The sequence below is a fragment of the Suncus etruscus genome, chromosome 6, assembly GCF_024139225.1.
Source record: "Suncus etruscus isolate mSunEtr1 chromosome 6, mSunEtr1.pri.cur, whole genome shotgun sequence".
In the NCBI taxonomy this organism is placed as follows: domain Eukaryota; kingdom Metazoa; phylum Chordata; class Mammalia; order Eulipotyphla; family Soricidae; genus Suncus; species Suncus etruscus.
The window spans coordinates 107,247,018-107,266,237 of NC_064853.1; the positions used below are offsets into that span (position 1 = coordinate 107,247,018).

General features: G+C 38.3%; 1 protein-coding gene across 4 annotated transcripts in view; it reads right to left on the reverse strand.

The window, feature by feature from the left end:
- The window catches only part of OPA1 (OPA1 mitochondrial dynamin like GTPase), an 88,605-nt gene extending 72,437 nt beyond the window's left edge, over positions 1–16,168 (reverse strand). For 3 of the 4 annotated variants that reach the window (XM_049775925.1, XM_049775924.1, XM_049775923.1), the window contains exons 1-5: positions 15,970–16,168; positions 10,855–11,173; positions 9,950–10,046; positions 7,223–7,330; positions 5,079–5,146 (exon numbers count right to left, since the gene is read on the reverse strand). In XM_049775925.1, coding sequence (XP_049631882.1) covers positions 5,079–5,146; positions 7,223–7,330; positions 9,950–10,046; positions 10,855–11,173; positions 15,970–16,007 — 630 coding nt within the window. In that variant the 5' untranslated portion in view covers positions 16,008–16,168. Of the gene's footprint in view, positions 1–5,078; positions 5,147–6,080; positions 6,135–7,222; positions 7,331–9,949; positions 10,047–10,854; positions 11,174–15,969 lie in introns of all 4 variants that reach the window. The other variant, XM_049775926.1, reaches the window with a different exon arrangement.
- Between the last annotated feature and the right edge of the window lie 3,052 nt (positions 16,169–19,220).

The following is a 19,220-nucleotide window of genomic DNA, read 5'->3' on the forward strand; positions in this document are numbered from 1 at the left end:
AGTACTTTTGAACCATTAGACTGAATTTATATTTAAAGAAGGAAAGTGATAACACTACAATATATTGGAAGGCATACTAAAATCAGCCTTTAGAAAGGGAACTGTTAGGTGAGCTCAGGCCAACAAACCAATATGGCACTTAAAGAAAATATTTCAGTGGTCCCTGCACAAAGATAAACTAAATAAACAAACAAACAAATGAACAAACGAAAAGAACTTTACTAAGGTCAGGAATTCTACCTGGAGCTGAAGAGGTAGTACAGAGGGTAGGACATTTGCCTTGCATGCAGCCAATTCGGATTCAATACTCAGTACCCTGTACGGTACCCTAAGTAATCCTGAGCACAGAGCCAGGTGTAAGCCCTAAGCATCACCTACTCACTATTCCATTGCTATATATATATCTCCCTTTCTATTACATTACACTTATAAGCCAAAAGTGGCTTACCTTTCTAGCTAACAATATACCCAGCAGAACTGCCAACTTCTCTGAGTTTAGGAAAACTCAAATGTTCTCAATTTATGAATACATAATAGTGCTGGTTGTAAGAAATTTAATTTTGCCACACTTCCCATAAAACAAAACCATTGATGGTGAGTGTGGAGTTGAAACACTGAATGCATGAAACTATCATTAACAGTATTGTATTTAAAGGTGCCTCAATAAAAAAAAGGGGGGGAAAATAGAAGTATTTCTAGAGGCTAGATCTAAAGATAGCAGCAGTAAAACACAAATAAGGCACCCAGAAATAAAAATTTAAAACAAAACACTGCTTTGTTACAATTCATACTATCAAGAAAGGTGTAACCTTTACACTCTTGTTTTCCTTAATAGCTGACAATGTTCAAGGCCAAGAGAAATCTACAGGTTATGAGAGCAAAAAGATCTATTACATAGATTCTTGGAGCCCACTCTTGTTAGTACCAATAAAATATTTCCTTTAAATTATCCTCTTTCACTAATTTCAACTAATTAACTACTTTGACTTAGATGCTCAGAACTGTCCTAAGATTGCATGACAAAAGCAATCCATTAAATAATAAGAAAAAAAGTCAAAGTAAATGGTACTTCAAATAGCAAGTGCTTTAAAATAAAATTTTTAATTAAGACAATAATTTAATGAATTAAATTATTTCTTTAACTTGATTTAATAATTTGATAGCAATAAATAAAACTGTAAAATAATGTAAAGTTTACCACTTAAAGGCCTAAGATGGCTATTGAAAGCTTTATCAAAGTGACAACTGAGCTAAGCTTTAAGGATGAGTAGAAATTAGGGAAAGAAAAAGGAAGAGAGATTTTGAATTGGAGATATACATATGTAAGGCCTTAGAAACAAGAATTGTGAAAAAGAAGAACAATAATGTACCAGAGCAGAAAGGAATAGCACCTCATATAGACACCTGCCTTGCATGTGGTTAACTAGGTTTGATCCCCAACACCATTTCAATGCCCTAAGATTGCCAAGAGTGATCCCTTAGCTCAAAGCCAGTAGCAAGCCCTATGCACCATCATGTGTGGTCCAAAATACAAGACGACAGCAAAAAGAAATATATATACCAGAACATATAAAATAAGCACTGTCCAAATATTGTTGCTTTAAGTGCAAGAAATAAACAGAAAACTGATTAGTTCCTTTTAGCCTGAGAATATTATATGGAAATATATGCTTTATGTAGACTCACAGAAGACGTACATTGAACCTTAGTTTCAGAAACTAAGGTTGGAAATATGGGTAATCAATTCAATTAACTGTTCATTTGATCTGGCTCCATCACACAACCTGAATGAGACCCATGTTCCCACTAATCTCTCTGGGTACCTTTAAAGGCCAGAAATGTTTCTCTATATTCTGCACTTCTCCACATATGTACTCTTAGTAAAAGGACAACGCTAAAAGCTAATATTATTTCAAGTTGCAGAAATGTCTTTAATTACTATTTTAAAAATATGATTCATATTTACCTTTATATTTCTAGAAGTCTAGCCAGAAACTAATATAAATCAGACAATCACTAGATTGGGAGATGACTGCTTCACACCAGAATATCAAGGTTTTTTTAAAACCTTGAGTTTTCAGACAACAGTTTGAATGAATCAAAAGCTATCTGCTAAACTCCAGATGTTCTCTCTACTACCTTCGATTATTGCCCAAAATTTCAAACATAATGTTTTAGAGTAATTTCATAAAGTGAGGACATTTCTACTAAATTCTCTCCTTTCAATTAACCTAATTCTATAAATTTGCAATTTATAGAAAGTCTCTTAAAATCAGTGTATATCTAGTCTGAGTAGCTCATTATTCTCAAGTATCAGAGGTAACAGTCAAATTAATATAAAATATTAATAGAATTTAGAAGCATTAGTCAAGGTTGAAACTACTAAAAATATGGTCTCTGTATAATAAACTTTATTTACTTTTGGTTTTGGGGGTCACATTTGGCAGTACTCTGAGCTTACTGGTAGCTCTGTGCTCAGGGATCACTCCTGGGGCTGCTCTGGACAATATGTGGTGGTGCCAAGCATCAAACCCTGGTTGACAGTGTGCAAGGCAAGCACCATGCCCACTGTACTATCACTCTGGTCCCTATATTTTATGGTCCCTAAATTTTATGCCAGGGACAAAACCTTGGTTTATCACAGGAAAAGCAAGTGCTTTAATCCTTGTCCTATCTCTTCAGCCCAATTGTTGGGTTTTTATTTATTTCATTAAATAACCACCACTTAGAAAATATTAAAATGAAAATCTATCAGCACATTTATCCTAAGCAACAAAGTTGTAAATAAAGCAAGAAATTTTCTTGCCTACTGTCTAAATATAATTAAACTCCCAGAAATTCATTCTTTTGCCTCTCTAGACTGAACACTTTCTGATTATTCATCATCTTAGCAGGAATTTGAGGTTCTAAAAAGATTTTTTTATTCAGCGTACTCCTAGCCATGTCAGAGAATAAAGATGCAGAACTTCCCTAACAATGAGGTTCTAGCTTTTGAATTTTGGAATATCACTCCATGGGAGGCCAGGGGAGAGGGTATCACATAACTGAACTGGGATAGGGGGGTCACAAAAAACTTTAGTAACAGTGAAAGTTTTCTGAACATGCAATAACTAAAAATTTATTTCAAAATCAAACATAATAAACCCCAGATTTTCTGGCAGTGTTCATCCATGTTTCAGTTCTCAGGCAAAAGGAGAAAATATTTAACAAATAGAAAAAGTTTAAGAAGCCCCAATCTATTCTAGACAACAAGAAGTTCTGTCTCTCAAAAACAATGCTAACATATCTGCTACAGAAATTCCTTCCCTCTCCCAATTATATTAGCTTCTCTCTGTTCAGTAAGTCTATCTACATTCAGGCCAACACCTTGATTCAAAATAAGCTCTGCAAAACAAGCTAATGTCTATTCAAATTTTGCTTTAAATAGTTAAGATTGTTCCTTGGTTAAAATAATGCCAATGGTGGGGCTGGAATGATGATGGTGCAGCAGTAGGGTGTTTGCCTTGCACATGGCTGCCCAGAACGGTTCAATCCTGATCCCCTGGCATCCCATATGGTCCCCCAAGGCAGGAGCTATTTCCGAGTGCAGAGCCAGGAGTAACCCCTGAGCGTCACTGGTTGTGGCCCCAAAATCAAAAAATAAATAAAATAAAATGCCAATGGAATAGGTTTCAAAAAAAGATCACGTTAGAAGGAAAATTTACATGTGTATGTGTATATACATATACAATATATTGTATATATATTCAATATGTATTGAATATATATATTCAAAAAGTATTTTTCATCAAAAAATTAACAATAAGGGAAAAGATAAAATATTTTCAAATATAAACAAAACAGACTCTCAATTAAAACTGTCAAAGTTGAAGAATAGGGAGAATGTAAAACTATATTGGTTATTCCTTTCTTCCTTATCCACCAAATAAGCTTAAGTATTTCCTTTAATATATTAATTCTTCAGCTATATAGTCCATATTTAATCTTAAATTATTTATAAAGCATTTTTCCAGAAGACTACCTGAATATTTTGGGGAAAAAAGGTATTTGGGGCCAGATCTGGTAGAGATCCAGTTGGCAATACTACAGACTTAGTGCTCAGGGCATGCAAAGCTCACATGTCAGTCCTTAGTGCCATAACATAGATCTTATACATTAGCTTTTAACTGTTAAGGAATTGGTTAATATACCAAATCCAAAAAAGTAAAAACAAAGGAGACTAAGGAAGTGCCAAGTAAACATGAATATAAATACAGATCAATATATGTATTATTCTACTTTAGCAACTTTAAATCTTCCACATGAATTATATCAATACATGTAAAGAACTAACATCTTTTTTTTTTTTTTTTTTTTGGTTTTTGGGTCACACCCGGCGGTGCTCAGGGGTTACTCCTGGCTGTGTACTCAGAAATAGCTCCTGGCAGGCACGGGGTACCATGTGGGACACCGGGATTCGAACCAACCACCTTTGGTCCTGGATTGGCTGCTTGCAAGGCAAACACCGCTGTGCTATCTCTCCAGGCCCAAGAACTAACATCTTAAAAAAAATGAACTAACATCTTAAACAATTTAATACATAACTTTATTGACTATAGATGTAACAGAATCAAGTTATGTCTGTCTCACTCACTTGGTAGTTATTTCCCCTAGGTATATACCATGAAATAGTCATAAGGCTGTATTCCATGGAAAAGGGATTGTATTGTACAATCTGTACACTTGCTTGGAGATTCACAACATACATGTGCATGTTAAAGTCTGAGAAAGATGGGGGGGTAATAAAAAATGCTGCTTATATATTTATACCAGCTTTTCCCAGACACAAGTGACAAACCCTATGCTGGAAACAACCTCTGAAAAGCGGTTCACAAAATGTATCTTAAGAAATGACATTTCCCATTTACTTAATTATTACCAAGTACCTTATACTTTGTAGCAAGATAAGTAATAATACTTTTCTTAATTGCTCTCATACTTACTCCTCAGATTTAACCATTTTCAAATCTCCCAGACAGGTAAAAACTATTTAAAATCTGTGATGACTAGCTATATGAAAAAAATTTCCCTATACTCACCTTTCTGTACATCTTGTCACTTTCAGATCCATGATCTGTTGCTCTAAATGCTGTTTCTCTAGGTGAACCTTGAAGATAAAATGTGCAGTTCTGTAAATATATCAATGATGTCACTGAATTTTAAATTGCATGTAATTAAATTATGAATTATGTCAATTCAATTAAAAGGTACCTGTATTTTTAGAAAAAAAATTGCTTTTTAGGAAAGTATTCCTTTTTTTGTTTTTGTTTTTTGTTTTTTTGGGCCACACCTGGTGACGCTCAGGGGTTATTCCTGGTTATGCGCTCAGAAATAGCTCCTGGCTTGGGGGACCATATGGGATGCTGGAGAATCAACCCAGGTCTGTCCTGGGTAGCTGCGTGCAAGGCAAAATGCCCTACCGCGCTGTACTATTTATTGCTTAGGCCCAGTATTCTTATTTTTAAAGACCCTATTATAAAATTATACAGAAAACTTATCTATTTTTAAAAATACCACTAGAAATTACAGTGAAAACTAAAAATACACTACGGTAAGTTTATCCATTTGAAAAGAAAACTAAATTTTACTATAAAAATTAAGGCAGTATTTGATAAGGATTATTTTACAAATACTTAGTTCAGTTAACTATTTCAATCCAAATACCAAATACAGTAAAGACCAAATACAGTAAAATAATGAGTTTAAAGTGTCACCATGACAGGACAGATGAGACAAACTCGGTTACTTTTCATTTCCAATTGCCAAAAATGGTCAGGCCAACATCAAGAAATAATTGTCTTAAGCAAACTCACTTTTTTATAGTCTTCATCTTATCATATTGATACTTAAAAAAAAAATCTCAATTTTACTATAAAATAATTTTTTCTACCTGAATGATAATGAAGTTGCCCAACAGTCTGGGAATTTTAAAACTCAGTAAAAGCAGTATTATAAATTTGGTTCACAATTTTATTTGCAGCTAGTTTATTAGAAGCATTTAAGAGGCATGTTAAGGTCAGCAAAAATGTCTGTTTACACACCTAACAAGAGAAGCAGGCCAGAGGTTCCTATGACTTCACTAACCAATTTGTGACCTGTGAAAAACCAGCAAAAAAGGGAAATAGAAATGTAAAATTTAACAAAAATGTGCAAAGATGTTTGAGATCTCAGGTTTATATTACAATAGGACAGTAATTGGGCAAATAAATAAACCAGGATTAACTATAGTAAATTCTACTCACAATGAATGGGATTTAAACTGTTTTACAATCACCAAATTAGCTCTCTCCCACATATGAAAAGCAAACACATAGGAAGTCTCATGTATTTGTCATGAAGAAGTGATTATTTTTTTCTAAATAACTAAAGCCAAGTATGTTAAATTTCTCACAAATTTTTTATTTTGTTCAGCTAAACAAATTTTTAATTGCTGTGTAAAGCTTTGTGTTTATCTCTTTTACAAAATCTGTCATTATTAGTCCGAAATATCTGTGTGAACAGACAAGTAACTATGGCTAAGTACAATCTTCCTCATTTTAAAAGGGCATTAAACTACATTAATCCAAAACAAACTGAAAATAGCTTATGTCAAAAATTTTGGCAACACAGCATAATGTAGAGTGTTATTTGGTCACTCTGTGAGAGCATGGCTCACTGCGACTGTCCAGCATTAGCACATGCCACTGGCCGAAAGAAGATCTGTTTCTACTGAACATGTATCACTCATTTTTGCACCCAGGGCACTTCAATAAAACTTAAGTCAAGGATCACCTGAAGTTTTCCTCTTAAGTTTTTGCCACTGTATTTATTTATTACTGATAATGAACTATAATGGAAATCATTAGAGTTGTAAATCAATCCAGCAGTGCTCTGGGTGTACTATTTGCTCTATGCTCAGGAATCACTCAGGAGACCATTTGTGTTGCAGGGATCAAAGTAGGGCTGGCCGTGCCTTAACCCCATACTATTTCTCTGGTCCCAAGAAAGTTATTTTAAACACTTTTAAAAACTGGTGATGGTTGGGTGATGGTTACATTAGTACTGACATTTATGGTTTTGGTTTATATAGTTGTTACCTCAATCTACTACCACCATTGTGCCTGGGACCCTTCACCAAGGCCCTTGTTTTATTTTCAGTGGTTCCCAACATCTGAAAAGAGATCAAGCACAAATCTTTCCTCACCTGTGGTGAAAAAGTCCTTCAATAAGCTGAGACTTTCAACAATCTTGTCAAGATCAGGTGCCAGCTTTGCAAGGTCCTCTGAGTCAGGAAGGGCTTTTCTAATTTTCTCTAAAGAAAAAAATATATATTCTCAGAGTAAGAATTTAACAACACATTAATAAACTTACATAATCAACATTAAACAATGTTTTCTATTTTCTCCCTATTAAAATTGCTACATATACATGAAGCAATGTATTATCCTGATATTCTACGAGTCATAAATATTTTCTATTTCCTAATTTTTAATTTCTTAATTTTTGTTTTTGTTTGTTTGTTTGTTTTTGGGTCACACCTGGCAGCGCTCAGATAGACTGCTTCCTTGCATAACCTAGGTTCTATCCCTAGCATCCCATATGGTCCCCTGAGCACTGCTAGGAGTAATCCCTTAGTGCAGGGCCAGGAGTAACTCTTGACAGGAGTAAGCAATGTCAGGCTTGGCCCAAATACCAGAAAAATATTATGTGCCTAAAACTCTCATCAATTATGTTTAATTACATATGAAAAGTGCTGTGAGAAGAGTGGACAGTACGAGTAAGGTGCTTACAAAAGACTGACCCAAGCTTTATCACCCCCCTCATCTGGTCCCTTAAACATCACCAGAGGAGATTTCTGAGCAGTCAGGAATAAGTCTTGAGTACTGCTGGGTATGGCCCAAAATTTTAAAAAAAGTGTTGTGAGCATAAGCATTTAGCAAGTAAGTATATCCCCTATATGCCTAAGCAAACATGCCTAAGAAACAAAGGGGCTAGTGATAGCAGCAGGCAGGGCGTCTGCCTTGCACACATCTCTCTCAAAATGAATCCTGCCCAAGGTCATGAATCAGATTATATAGGAAGGGAATGTAGGGAAGTTATAGCTTTTTGATGATCTTTAAAATGATTGGCTGTTGTCTAGGGTACCTTCCTAGTGCTCCCTTGTGTCTTTTCCCAATAGGCTACCAGGTAGCTTGGGACAGTGTTTCTGGAAATAGGCTTGAGAAATTCTAACATGTATCATTACAAAATGGTGTCCCTCTTGTTCAGAAACTGAGAAGCCAGCCTTGTGGCCTTTACAAAATGGCGTCCCTCCTTGTTCAGAACCCAGGCCCACATTCCTTCTTATTCTTATGGACCTGAGTCAAATCTTTGACTCTCCTTGAGGTTCCTCATCCTTGTTCCTACTGATGGGCACATACTGGGACCTTAGCACAAGCATCTTTACTGCAACTATGTGTGACTGAATAAATTGGGTGAGGAAATTAATTATGCAAGGGCCTATTGAAGGCATCACAGAAAGAATAAACAGTGGCTTAGCCAGGACAGTTATCTACTGTGACTGACTAAAACACTACTCATACTGGGAGGCAAAATCTTTCTGCTCCTGTTGCAAATTGGCCTGCACTGTTTCAGCATCCCTTGGATGACTCCTGATCTTCCCTTTGAGCCATACACAGTCCACCTTGTTTTTAGGCCCAAACTCATCCTGTTCTGTAAGCCCACTTCTGAAAAGAGTCCACAAGAGTGCTCTGGACACACATGCTGTATATATCTGTATGCTGGCAATTTCTGGGGAAGTCTGATCTTAGGCACTCATCGGCTCCATGCTTGATGATGGGGTTTACCCTGGCACCTTAGGGCAGTGTTGAGCTCCTGGCTCCCTCCTCTTATTTGCCTTAACTGATGCTTCCCTAATAAGAAGTTAGTTACAGAGAATAGATTTTTAAAAACAAAGAGAGATTCTCATGACTTACTGACAATCATATCTATCAAACACATAATTTATTATGAGATAAAGGGAAACAATGGCTAACCATGAAGAAACTTTCAAAAAATCTGGTTCCATAAAGTAGAGGTAATTAAAAATAGCTAATTAGGTGGGTCATGATGCCTCTGTTCTGGGTAACAATGTACAATATGAGAAATAATTTAGAGAAGGCTGTGAACTGTATGGAAAATGCTGACAAAAGATGTTAGCAAAAAGATAAAATGTTAGCATGTTAGCAAAAGATAAAGTAGCAAAACAGAAGTTCACCATGACTACATAATTTTCATTAACTCACTTTTTCACTCTTATTTTCTTCCCTTAGTTGTTACTACTATTGTGGCAACCACATTTCATAGTGCTTGGGGAGTGCCGGAGACACCCCAGGTAATGTTCAAGGTTCACCAGGCTATACTCAGTGGTGCTGACATCATGGGACATGAGGTGTCAGAGATCATGCCCAAAGTTACATGTGCTTCCTATAAGAACCACATGCCTTATAGAGTTTCTCAAACTAAAATATTAACCCCATGTACAAAGCATATACACATATAAGCATATATATCTATATCTATCTATCTATCTATCTATCTATCTATCTATCTATCTATCTAAAAGCATACATATGCTTATACCTTTGTATAAGGTACCATTAAAAAAAGGGGATCCATAAGGGCTAGAGATGAAATTCAACAGCAAAGCATTCACTTTGCATGTTTGGGGCATCTCATACTCACCAGTCCCAAACCCCACCAAAAATAAAAAGAAAAAAAAATTTTCTATATTGGTAATTATGGAACAATAGATCCTTCCTATATTATAACTTTTTATTTAATAGTCTATTTCTTTTCGCAAAAAAGGCAAACTCCACATACTAAAATGATAATATCACTATTTTTCTTTCCTAAAGATATAACCCCAAAAAGCATGTAAAAAGATACAAACCTAAATCAATATATTCATCAATCTCCCACACAATATCAGGCACAATCCATTTATAGTCACTGAGGTCAGGAATCATATCTTTCCACTGATCAAAAGTCTAAAAAGTAAGAAATACACCAGTCAAATGCTCTGATATCATAGGAAACTATAAAGAAAAACTACCTTCATGAAAAACATACTAATCATATATAATTAATATATCATGTTCAAAATGTTCAGAAACAAAAGTGAACTCAGCTCTTATAAGCAGGCACTCATGCAAAATAATAAGTATTTATTTCTTTACTAAATGTGAAAAATATGAACAAATATTCAGAATTATTTCAAACAGATTTCCTAATTTGGCTCTAAAAAGCACTGGGATATAAGGAAGAGAGGCCCAGAAATAGACTAGATTGTGCTGCCAAGTAGTGGTTGTGTGCATACCATGAAACTTTGTCTACTCTGAAGAGTAAAGCTGTGAATAAAATCTAAGTATTCTTGAGCCATCAGCTCTCTCCATTTGGCCTCTTTTATCTTTCAATATAACTAAGATTCAAGGGAAGCGTCATACTAGAACCATTAAAAGAACTGAGCACACAATAGAGACCCATATTAAATGCACAGTTAAAGAAATACATATTAAATAAAAAGCTATTTATATTCTAAATATTTTTGTTTGTTTTTTGGGCCACATCCGGTGGCACTCAGGGGTTACTCCTGGCTTTGCATCCTGAAATCGCTCCTGGCAGGCTCTAGGGACCAAATGGGATGCCAGGGATTGCACCTGGGTTGGTCCCAGGTCATTTTCGTGCAAGGCGAATGCCCTCCCGCTGTGCTTTGCTATTGCACCGGCCTCTATACTACAAAAAATCTTAAAACAGTATGTGGAATAACTGAAAAAACAGTAGGAACATTAAACATACCTTTTTGGCTGTATAGCCACCCCCAACAGCAGATCCCAGTATGAGATAGCGAAGTTTTAAGAGTCTTGCTGCTAATCTTGCTGGCCAAAAATTTCTACGGGGCTGGTAGCCATATTTCATTGGAGAAAGTTTCAATTTACGTAAAGGAAGGTTAGTCAGAGAGGAGAATTGCTGAAACGATGTCCTTATTTGAGGCCTTTGGAGTTTTAAGATAGGATGGCAAGAATGGTAATTACTTCGGGAAACCAGATGCAGCTTTTGTAGTGGTAAACTTCCTTTGACTCCCAAGCTGTGTTTCACTAAGGACTGGCAGAGCTCACTGAAAGAAAATCAAAATCAAGCAAGGGAGAAAGGTTAAACAGCTCAAGATTGCAAAGATGGTTTTATTGTTATGTAATAATTATATAATATCATGAATTATAATTATATGCATTTACATAGTACACATATGTTATATATCATATATCAATATTACAATATATTATAATTATTAATATATTATTTAAATAAAGAACAACATGGGACTCGAAGATAGTATAGTGGGTAAGATTCTTACCTTGTATGAGGCCATCCTGGGTTTAATCGATGGCATCTCATATGGTCCCCCAAATACTACCATGAGTAATTCTTGAATGCAGAGCCAGATGTAGCCCCTGGACATACTGAGTGTGATCCTCTCCCCCCAAAATGGCTTATTATGTTCTCATGGAGCAGAGCCCCGACAGACTGAAGCTATATTAGCTATATTAGCAATGGGAGCATAGAAAATCCTCATTGCCAGGTAAGAACACAACATGAAGGCTCTTGAGGAATCAGAAGTGGGCCCTTATCAGACAACAAATCACCCAGCACCTTGAACTTGGACTACTCAGACCCCAGAACTATGAGAAATAATGGTTTGTTATCTAAGTCCCTCCCTGGTGTACAGTAATCTGCTTGCTATAGGAGTCCAAATAACAAAGACACAATGTCAGGTAATTGTAGATCAAAGGGGGGCAGAACCTTGATCTTAGCTGAGTATAAGATATGAAAGAAACTGACACTGGTGGAGGGTGGTATATACTGTTACGACTAAAACCCAACAATGAACAATTTTGTAATGATGTGCTTAAATAAAGCAATTAAGAAAAAAGAAAGAAAGCAGTGAGAAAAAGGGAGAGATGGACACCAGAAGTTCAGACTGAACATGGAAGAGAAGGGCAAAGGAGTCTACAAAGGTAGGCTAACCTGACCACACACACTGAAAAATACTTCTAGAGAGTATCTAGGAGATTCAACACACTACAAGGTTCAATATCTGCTTCCTTCTTTTCTAGCTCTCTCTACTTTCAGGCAATCTTCTTGCTCTATAACATTTTGCTCTAACATCTCTAACCATTCTTATGAGAGTAATTGAACCCATTCACATTGGTGGGAATGTTTACTTCTATGGAAAAAGAGTATGAAGATTCCTCCAAAAAAGTAAATATAAAGATCTCATGACTTCAACATCTACTCCCATAATACAAACAGTAAATAGAAATATATATATGAACACATTTATTTATATGTAGCACATAGTACAAAAGTCAGTATATGGCAATAACCCAAATGTTCACAGATAGATAAACAAAGACGTTATGGAAATTCTATGCAACTAAAAGAAAAGACAAAACCTTGCAGTTTGCTGTAACTTGAATAGGCCTGACTTGAAGACATCATGCTAAGTAAATAAAGCAGAGGGAGAAGGATAAATACTGGATGATCTCATTCATCTTTGATATACTGTGAGACAACAAGGGAAAGGACAGTATCTAGGGATGATAAGCACTTGGCCTTGGATTACAAAAGAATTAGTCAAATTGCCTGTGAGGGAAGTGAGGGGGGGGTCTTGGAGGGGATCTGAAGGGGACTAGAAGTCACTTAAGGAGACTGGTGGAGGCTCTTGGGCACTTTGGCAGTAGGGCAGGTACATTGACTTTATACTTTAAAATCATAAAGACTAACACTATTGTAACCATGCTTCCTAAATTATAATAAAGAGAGAGTGAGAGAGGGAGGGAGCAAGAGAGAAAGAGCATCTAGAGAGTAATTCAAACTTGAAAGAATCTGGGAAAAAAGGGACACAACACCACACAGAGTGCATGATTTGTCCTAGGTTCAATCCTCAGAACTACATGGCCCTCTAATTACTGCCAGGAGTGATACCCAAACATGGTGCCAGAAGAAGCCTCTGAGCATCATAAACTACAGCTTAAAAATAAAACAAAAGTTTATAGAATTTGAATGTGAGTATAATCTGGCTTTGCTGTCTGACATCACACCAGTTTTGATCATCTATTCTGGTGGGTTTCCCTTTCCTCACACTCCACTTGCATCCCAACCAAAGCTGCATGTTAAGCTGAAGAGCATGAGGATGGTCTTCCCAAAGACAGACCTTCTGTCTGTGGAAGATTTTTGGGTAGCTTTGCTCCTTCCTAATACCTTCAAAAAAAAATCTCTCAAAATTTAAATGTCTTAGGGAGTTTAATAAATGTTAAAAATTAGTTTATGGGTGAGGCTAGAGTGATAATACAGCAGCAGATAGGGCATTTGCCTTGCACATGGCCAACCCAGGTTCAATCCTCAGCATCCTAGAGCCTGCCAAGAGTAATCCCTGAGAACTGCTGGTTGTGACCTAAACACCAAAATGGAAAAAAAAAAAAAAGCATTTTAAAGAAAGTAAAGTTGCAACAGTCAATGAAACAAAATTAAGGAGTAACAACAGAAAACAAATCAAAGAAATTCTCCAAAATTTAAAAGATAAAGAAAAAAATAGAAACCATGACAAAAAAATTAAGTGACTCCCAAAAGTAGTATCCAAAATAGGCACGAGTATATAGCAACGAGTATGTAGCAACTGTACAGTGGATAGGGTCTTTCATTTGAATGACCCAGGTTCAATGCCCAGCATCCCTGAACACCACCAGGAGTAATTCCTGAGTGCATGGCAAGGAGTAACCCATAGCATTGTTGGTGTGACCCCAAAACCAAACCAAATTAAAACAAATAAATTAAACAAAATGGGTATGTACGAAATCCATGGAACATACAAAATATTCCACTGGGATTCAGCGAGAACTGTGTCAAATTACAGAACTGTATCTAGATTTGTAATATAAACCATCACATTAATTATAGAAATGTAAGATATAATATGTTCATATGTACATAATTTAAAATTAAATGTACAAAATTAGGATTACTACATAACACAATGTAAAATCAGATTTACACATGCAAAACCAGAATATATTGAGTTTGTATTGTAACAAAGTATGCTAGGAAAGAAATGTATCAATGCCCTTATCATTCAGAAGGAAAGGATTATGAATATAGGTTTCTATATTCAACTGAAATAAAAAAATTCAAATGTGATGTTAAAAGTCTTCCCACAAATCACCTACTCTTTCACCAATCTCATTGAGCTGTCTCCTATTATATGCCTTTTCTCAACAATTCACACAAATATTTGCTGCACTCTAGATGGCCACTGCTTGTATGTGTTGAAAGCATGAACTTCACTAGGTATGCCAAAAGATATTTGCATTCCCATCCTATTGGAGGATAGAGAAAAATGTCTTCTTTCATAACATGTGGAGGAACTACAGCAAAGGCCTATTTCTAGATTTCGGAGCTTCTGACATTTCCACATTTCCAATTCTGCAGGTGGCCAACCTACACTATCAAAACACAACACTCTGAAACAGCTCTCTTCACAGTACTTAAGAATTTAGTTTAATGATATCTAACTGAATAAACAAACATCTGTTTTGAATATTTATCTTTAAGCTTAACTTTAAAGTTTTTTGTACATTAATCATTCTACTAACAATCGTGTTTTTAAAGAAAAGGCTGCTTTGGAATAGAAACCTCCTTCCACCCCAAGAACTGTGGCTTTACCCCACAAGCAAAATTTCTTGAGATTACTATGATTCAATTTTTCTCATTGGCTCAAAGCAGTAACTACTGAACGCCTTTCAATTTTGAGTTGAGACTGACATTAACCTAAAAGAAACACATGGCTTCCACTCCTTGGAAATACTTCAAATAGTCTCTAACCTAGATAGGTCTTTAGAGGTTATCACCTACTCTTTCACCAATCTCCTTGTCTCCTATTATATGCCTTTTTCTCAACAACTCATACAAATATTTGCTACACTCTAGATGGCCACAGCCTGTATGTGTTAAAAACATGAACTTCACTAGGTATGCCAAAAGAGATTTGTATTTCCATCCTGTTAAAGAATAGAGGGAAATGTCTTCTTTCATAACATGTGGAGGAACTACAGCAAGGGCCTATTTCTAGAGTTTGGAGCTTCGGACAAAACAAACAAACAAACAAACAAACAAAAAACCTAGTTTGCACAGCTCTGTTGGATGCATTTTTTCTAATTTCTTCCCAAATGCCGGCCTAGATGAGATTGATAGGTCTAAATACCAAAAAAGGGCAACTCCCACCCAGGCTCGAGCAGGATGTCAACTCATTATTTGGGTGCCTGCAGTGACAAAAGAAATGGCCAGAGCATGTGTGCCTGCCCAGCAGCGGCGGTGTGGCCCCGCTGACCCTTCCACCTCCCCAAAGCAAGGCTGCAAAAAAAGGCTGCTAGCAGTCAGGAAGCATCTCGAGTCACCATCTCTGACCCCGGGTGCGCCAGGAGGGCAGAAAGGTTGCAAATCACCTTGGCTCGCTGGGAGGGCCAGGAGGCAAAGGGGCAAGGCCCGGGCTGGGGAGGAGGAACGAGAGAGGCCAGGCAGGGCAGGGCAGAGCAGGGGCAGAGGACGCACGGGGGAGAAAGGAGGTGCCCGGGGAGGGGAGGGGAGGGGAGGGGAGCAGAGGGCTTGGGCAAGACCAAGAGGCGGCCGGGGTGGCCACAGCGAGGGGGCCCAAAGGACACTAATGACGGGCACCCCGAATCTCCGGGTGACCCCAGAGCCAGGAATGGAAACAGCGCCCAGGGAAGCCAGATCGGGGCTCCTGGCACTCCTCGGAGATACCTCGGACCCGTGCACCAGCCCCCGGCCTGCAGATGCAGAGCGACCTGCATGCACCTCCGGGCCCAGAACTAACGGGCCCGCGGCCCAGCCCGCACTTACCAGGCCACGGCCACGGCGGCCCGGCGCGTTCGCCACATTCCGCCGGACACCCAGTCACGCGGGCCCGAGCGGGCCGCCACGACACCCCGCTGTCAGCCCCCGAGGCTGGGATGACCGACCTAGGCGTAAGGCCCCGGGCAACAAGGGCACCGGAGCAGACGCCGCGGCCCTCCCAATGGCGCACGCACTTCCGCGAGAGCCCGCCCGGCACCCGTAGCCGGTCCGTCCGTCCGGCAAACCGGCTCCTCGCCTTCCCTGAGTCAGCCGCACAAACGTTCCGGGTGCGTCTGGCGCGTGCGCATTGACGTCGGGAGTCGCAAGACTTCACACCTCCCTCTAGCTCGCCCTCCCTTCCTCTGTTGGAGAGTTGGGATTAGAACTTTCCAAACTTGGGAGTCAGTCCGGAAGATGGAAAGGAGTTAGGGAATGGGTTCATCATCCGGAGAAGGGATACATTTCTCCTAAGGTGGCTCATTTTCTCATTCAAGGAAAATGCCAGTATGGAGGGATATGAAAATGCATAGGAAGACACTGGTGGTGGGAATGCCCCCCCATTCATAGTCACTCTGGGCCTTAAATATTACTGTGAACGATTTGTGATTCACTTTGGCCACAATAAAAATTTAAAAAAGAAAAAAGAAAAAGAAAGACATTACTGCAACAAGGCCCAGAGATAATAGAGTTAAGGGCTGACAAGGCAGCAAGAACTGGCTGACAAATTGAAGCTCACCACAAAGAGTGGTGGAGGCTGTTAGGGAAATAACTGCACTAACAACTAGCATGACAATGTTAAAGAGTGAGAGAAGTAGAATGTCGTGAATACAGGCAGAGGTGGGATGGAGGGAGGGGGATCATTGGTGGTGGGAATGTTGCACTGGTGAAGGGGGGTATTCTGTTTATGACTGAAACCCAACTACAAACATGCTTATAATCATGGTGCTTAAATAAAGCTTTTAAAGAAATAATGGCTTAATATAGGCATGAAAATATACTATTGTGCTTTTGCTTCACTCTTTTGTTTTGTATTTGTTTACAGAGGATGTGGTAGCCTTGATGCAATTTTAGGAGGCAGGAGACGTTGAGGGTATTTTAGGATTTCTGAGGTCAGATTTGAAAAGAGCCCTGGTCAGTTAGGGCTATTATATGACTAAGTTTGTACAGTTGATCAAAGCATCAACTACTATTTTGTTCCTTGATGGAGTTCATCAGACGTTAAAAATCCCATCAGTTTTGTTGAAGTGCTCATGCCAAGATTCCCAACAATTCTATATGCCTCATAGTCTCCAGAGCAGTCAAAATCTTGCTTACAATGTGTGACGCTGAATCCCTCCTTATTACCAGAGCACCTTTTCTTCCTGGGAGTTATTGCTCCCAGACTCCTCTGTTGATTCCTCCTCTCCTCATCTCAGTGATGGAGGGCCCCACATCTCCCTGAGTCCCTTTTGTGTCTATCTTCATTCTCCTTAAGTACTAGTAGTCAGTTTTCTGACTTTAAATGTTCTTTTCTTCTCTGATTCATATTTCATTTTATGTTTTATGAGAAAACTGAAATCCATTAAAGGGATGTGGCCTATGAAAACAAATGGAGCCCCTTAGAGGCATAGCCAGGGCCAAACTCACAGGGTCCCTCTGCCCTCTCTGCATTTCAGGGACCCCACCTCCACCCCTCAACTACCTCTGGTCTAAAGGCAGAGAGAAATGTTCTTTTCTTTATCACCAGAATCATGTCAGTGTCCATCCTTTCATGCCAAATACCATGCCAATTGGGAGCAAATGCCACAAATGCAAAAATCTGGAACTTAATTTACTGTGGTGACTTTTTTCTTTATATTTATTATCATTGACTTACTGAATTAATATTGTTGTGCATGCTTCAGGAGGGTTTGTTACACTATTTCACAAGTTTTCACACTGCGTTATCAAAGTGCCTACATTGCTTCATATCCCCTATATCCTCCATGTCTCTACTATTTGGGAGCTCTCCCACTTCTCAATCTAGTGTTAAAATGCAGTTTCTGTTCTAGTGACTATTTTTTCTTTTTGGTAGGAGCCTTTGATGCTCACCCTTCTGGTCTCTGGAATGTTGGGGCCATCCCAATGTCACTGCCACCTGCTGGCCAGATATGGGCACTACCCCTGCCCATTGACTTTTTTTTATAATTTTTATTGAGACCAGCGTGAATTACAAGTCTTTCACTGTTGTATTTAAGGTACATAGCGACAGTGAATTAGGGCCATTCCCACCACCAGTGTTGACCTCCCTCCATCATAGTTCCCAGCATGCATCCCATACCTCCACCCTTAATGTAGCAGGTCCAGAACTGCTAATGTAGCAGGTCCCTTTTGTGTATAGCTGTTGTAATTTGGGTCCCTTGATTCTATTGTTGTTGACTTTGGTTTGGGTATTTAGGTTTGACTATTTTTTTTTATTTCCACTCAATGCTCCTGAGACCACTTGGCCCCTGCGTCCCATCCACTTTTTTTTTTTTTTTTGTCAGTTGTAGGAATACACAGAAATGTGAGGCAGAGGGTCCAACAGGATAGAACAGTGGTAAGGCGTTTGCCTTGCACGCAACCAACACAGGGTGGATGGCGGTTCGAATCCCGTCATCCAATATGGTCCCCTGAGCCTATCAGGGGTGATTTCTGAGCAGAGAGCCAGGAGTAACCCCTGAGCTGAGCGCTGTTGGATGTGACCCAAAAAACAAAACAAAACAAAAAAACTCAAAACAAAAAACAAACAAACAAAAAAGAAATCTGAGGCAGAACAAGATTATTCATGTTCTATGGTTCTATAAAATAAAAAAAACAGGCAAGAGCCCATGTCTAAAAGCTATAAATAAAAATAAAATTAAAAGAGAAAAAAGAAAAGAAAACTAAAAAATAATAAAAATAAATTAAAAAATACAAATCTGGGGGCAGATGTAGTGAGGTTTTTTTTTGTTCTGTTTTGTTTTGTATAGGTGCAGTAAATAAGGGGGGAATTAGAGAGTAAATTCCCTTGGCTTAAGAGATACAGGGTGTCTCTACCCTTGAAGCATACTGTCATGAGACTGACTCCAGACTCCAGACATGTTAGTTGTCAACCCCCCCCCCCGCCAGGTCTTTCTTTATGGTCCCAAGAAAAGTTCTGCTTGGTCATAGTTGTAGTCAGTCTTCTATAATTAGTGATCTTGATTTTTGCACAGATCCTAGGATGGAGGGGCTTCTAATTTCATCTCACCATTAGATGATGAGGTAGGGCAGCCTTT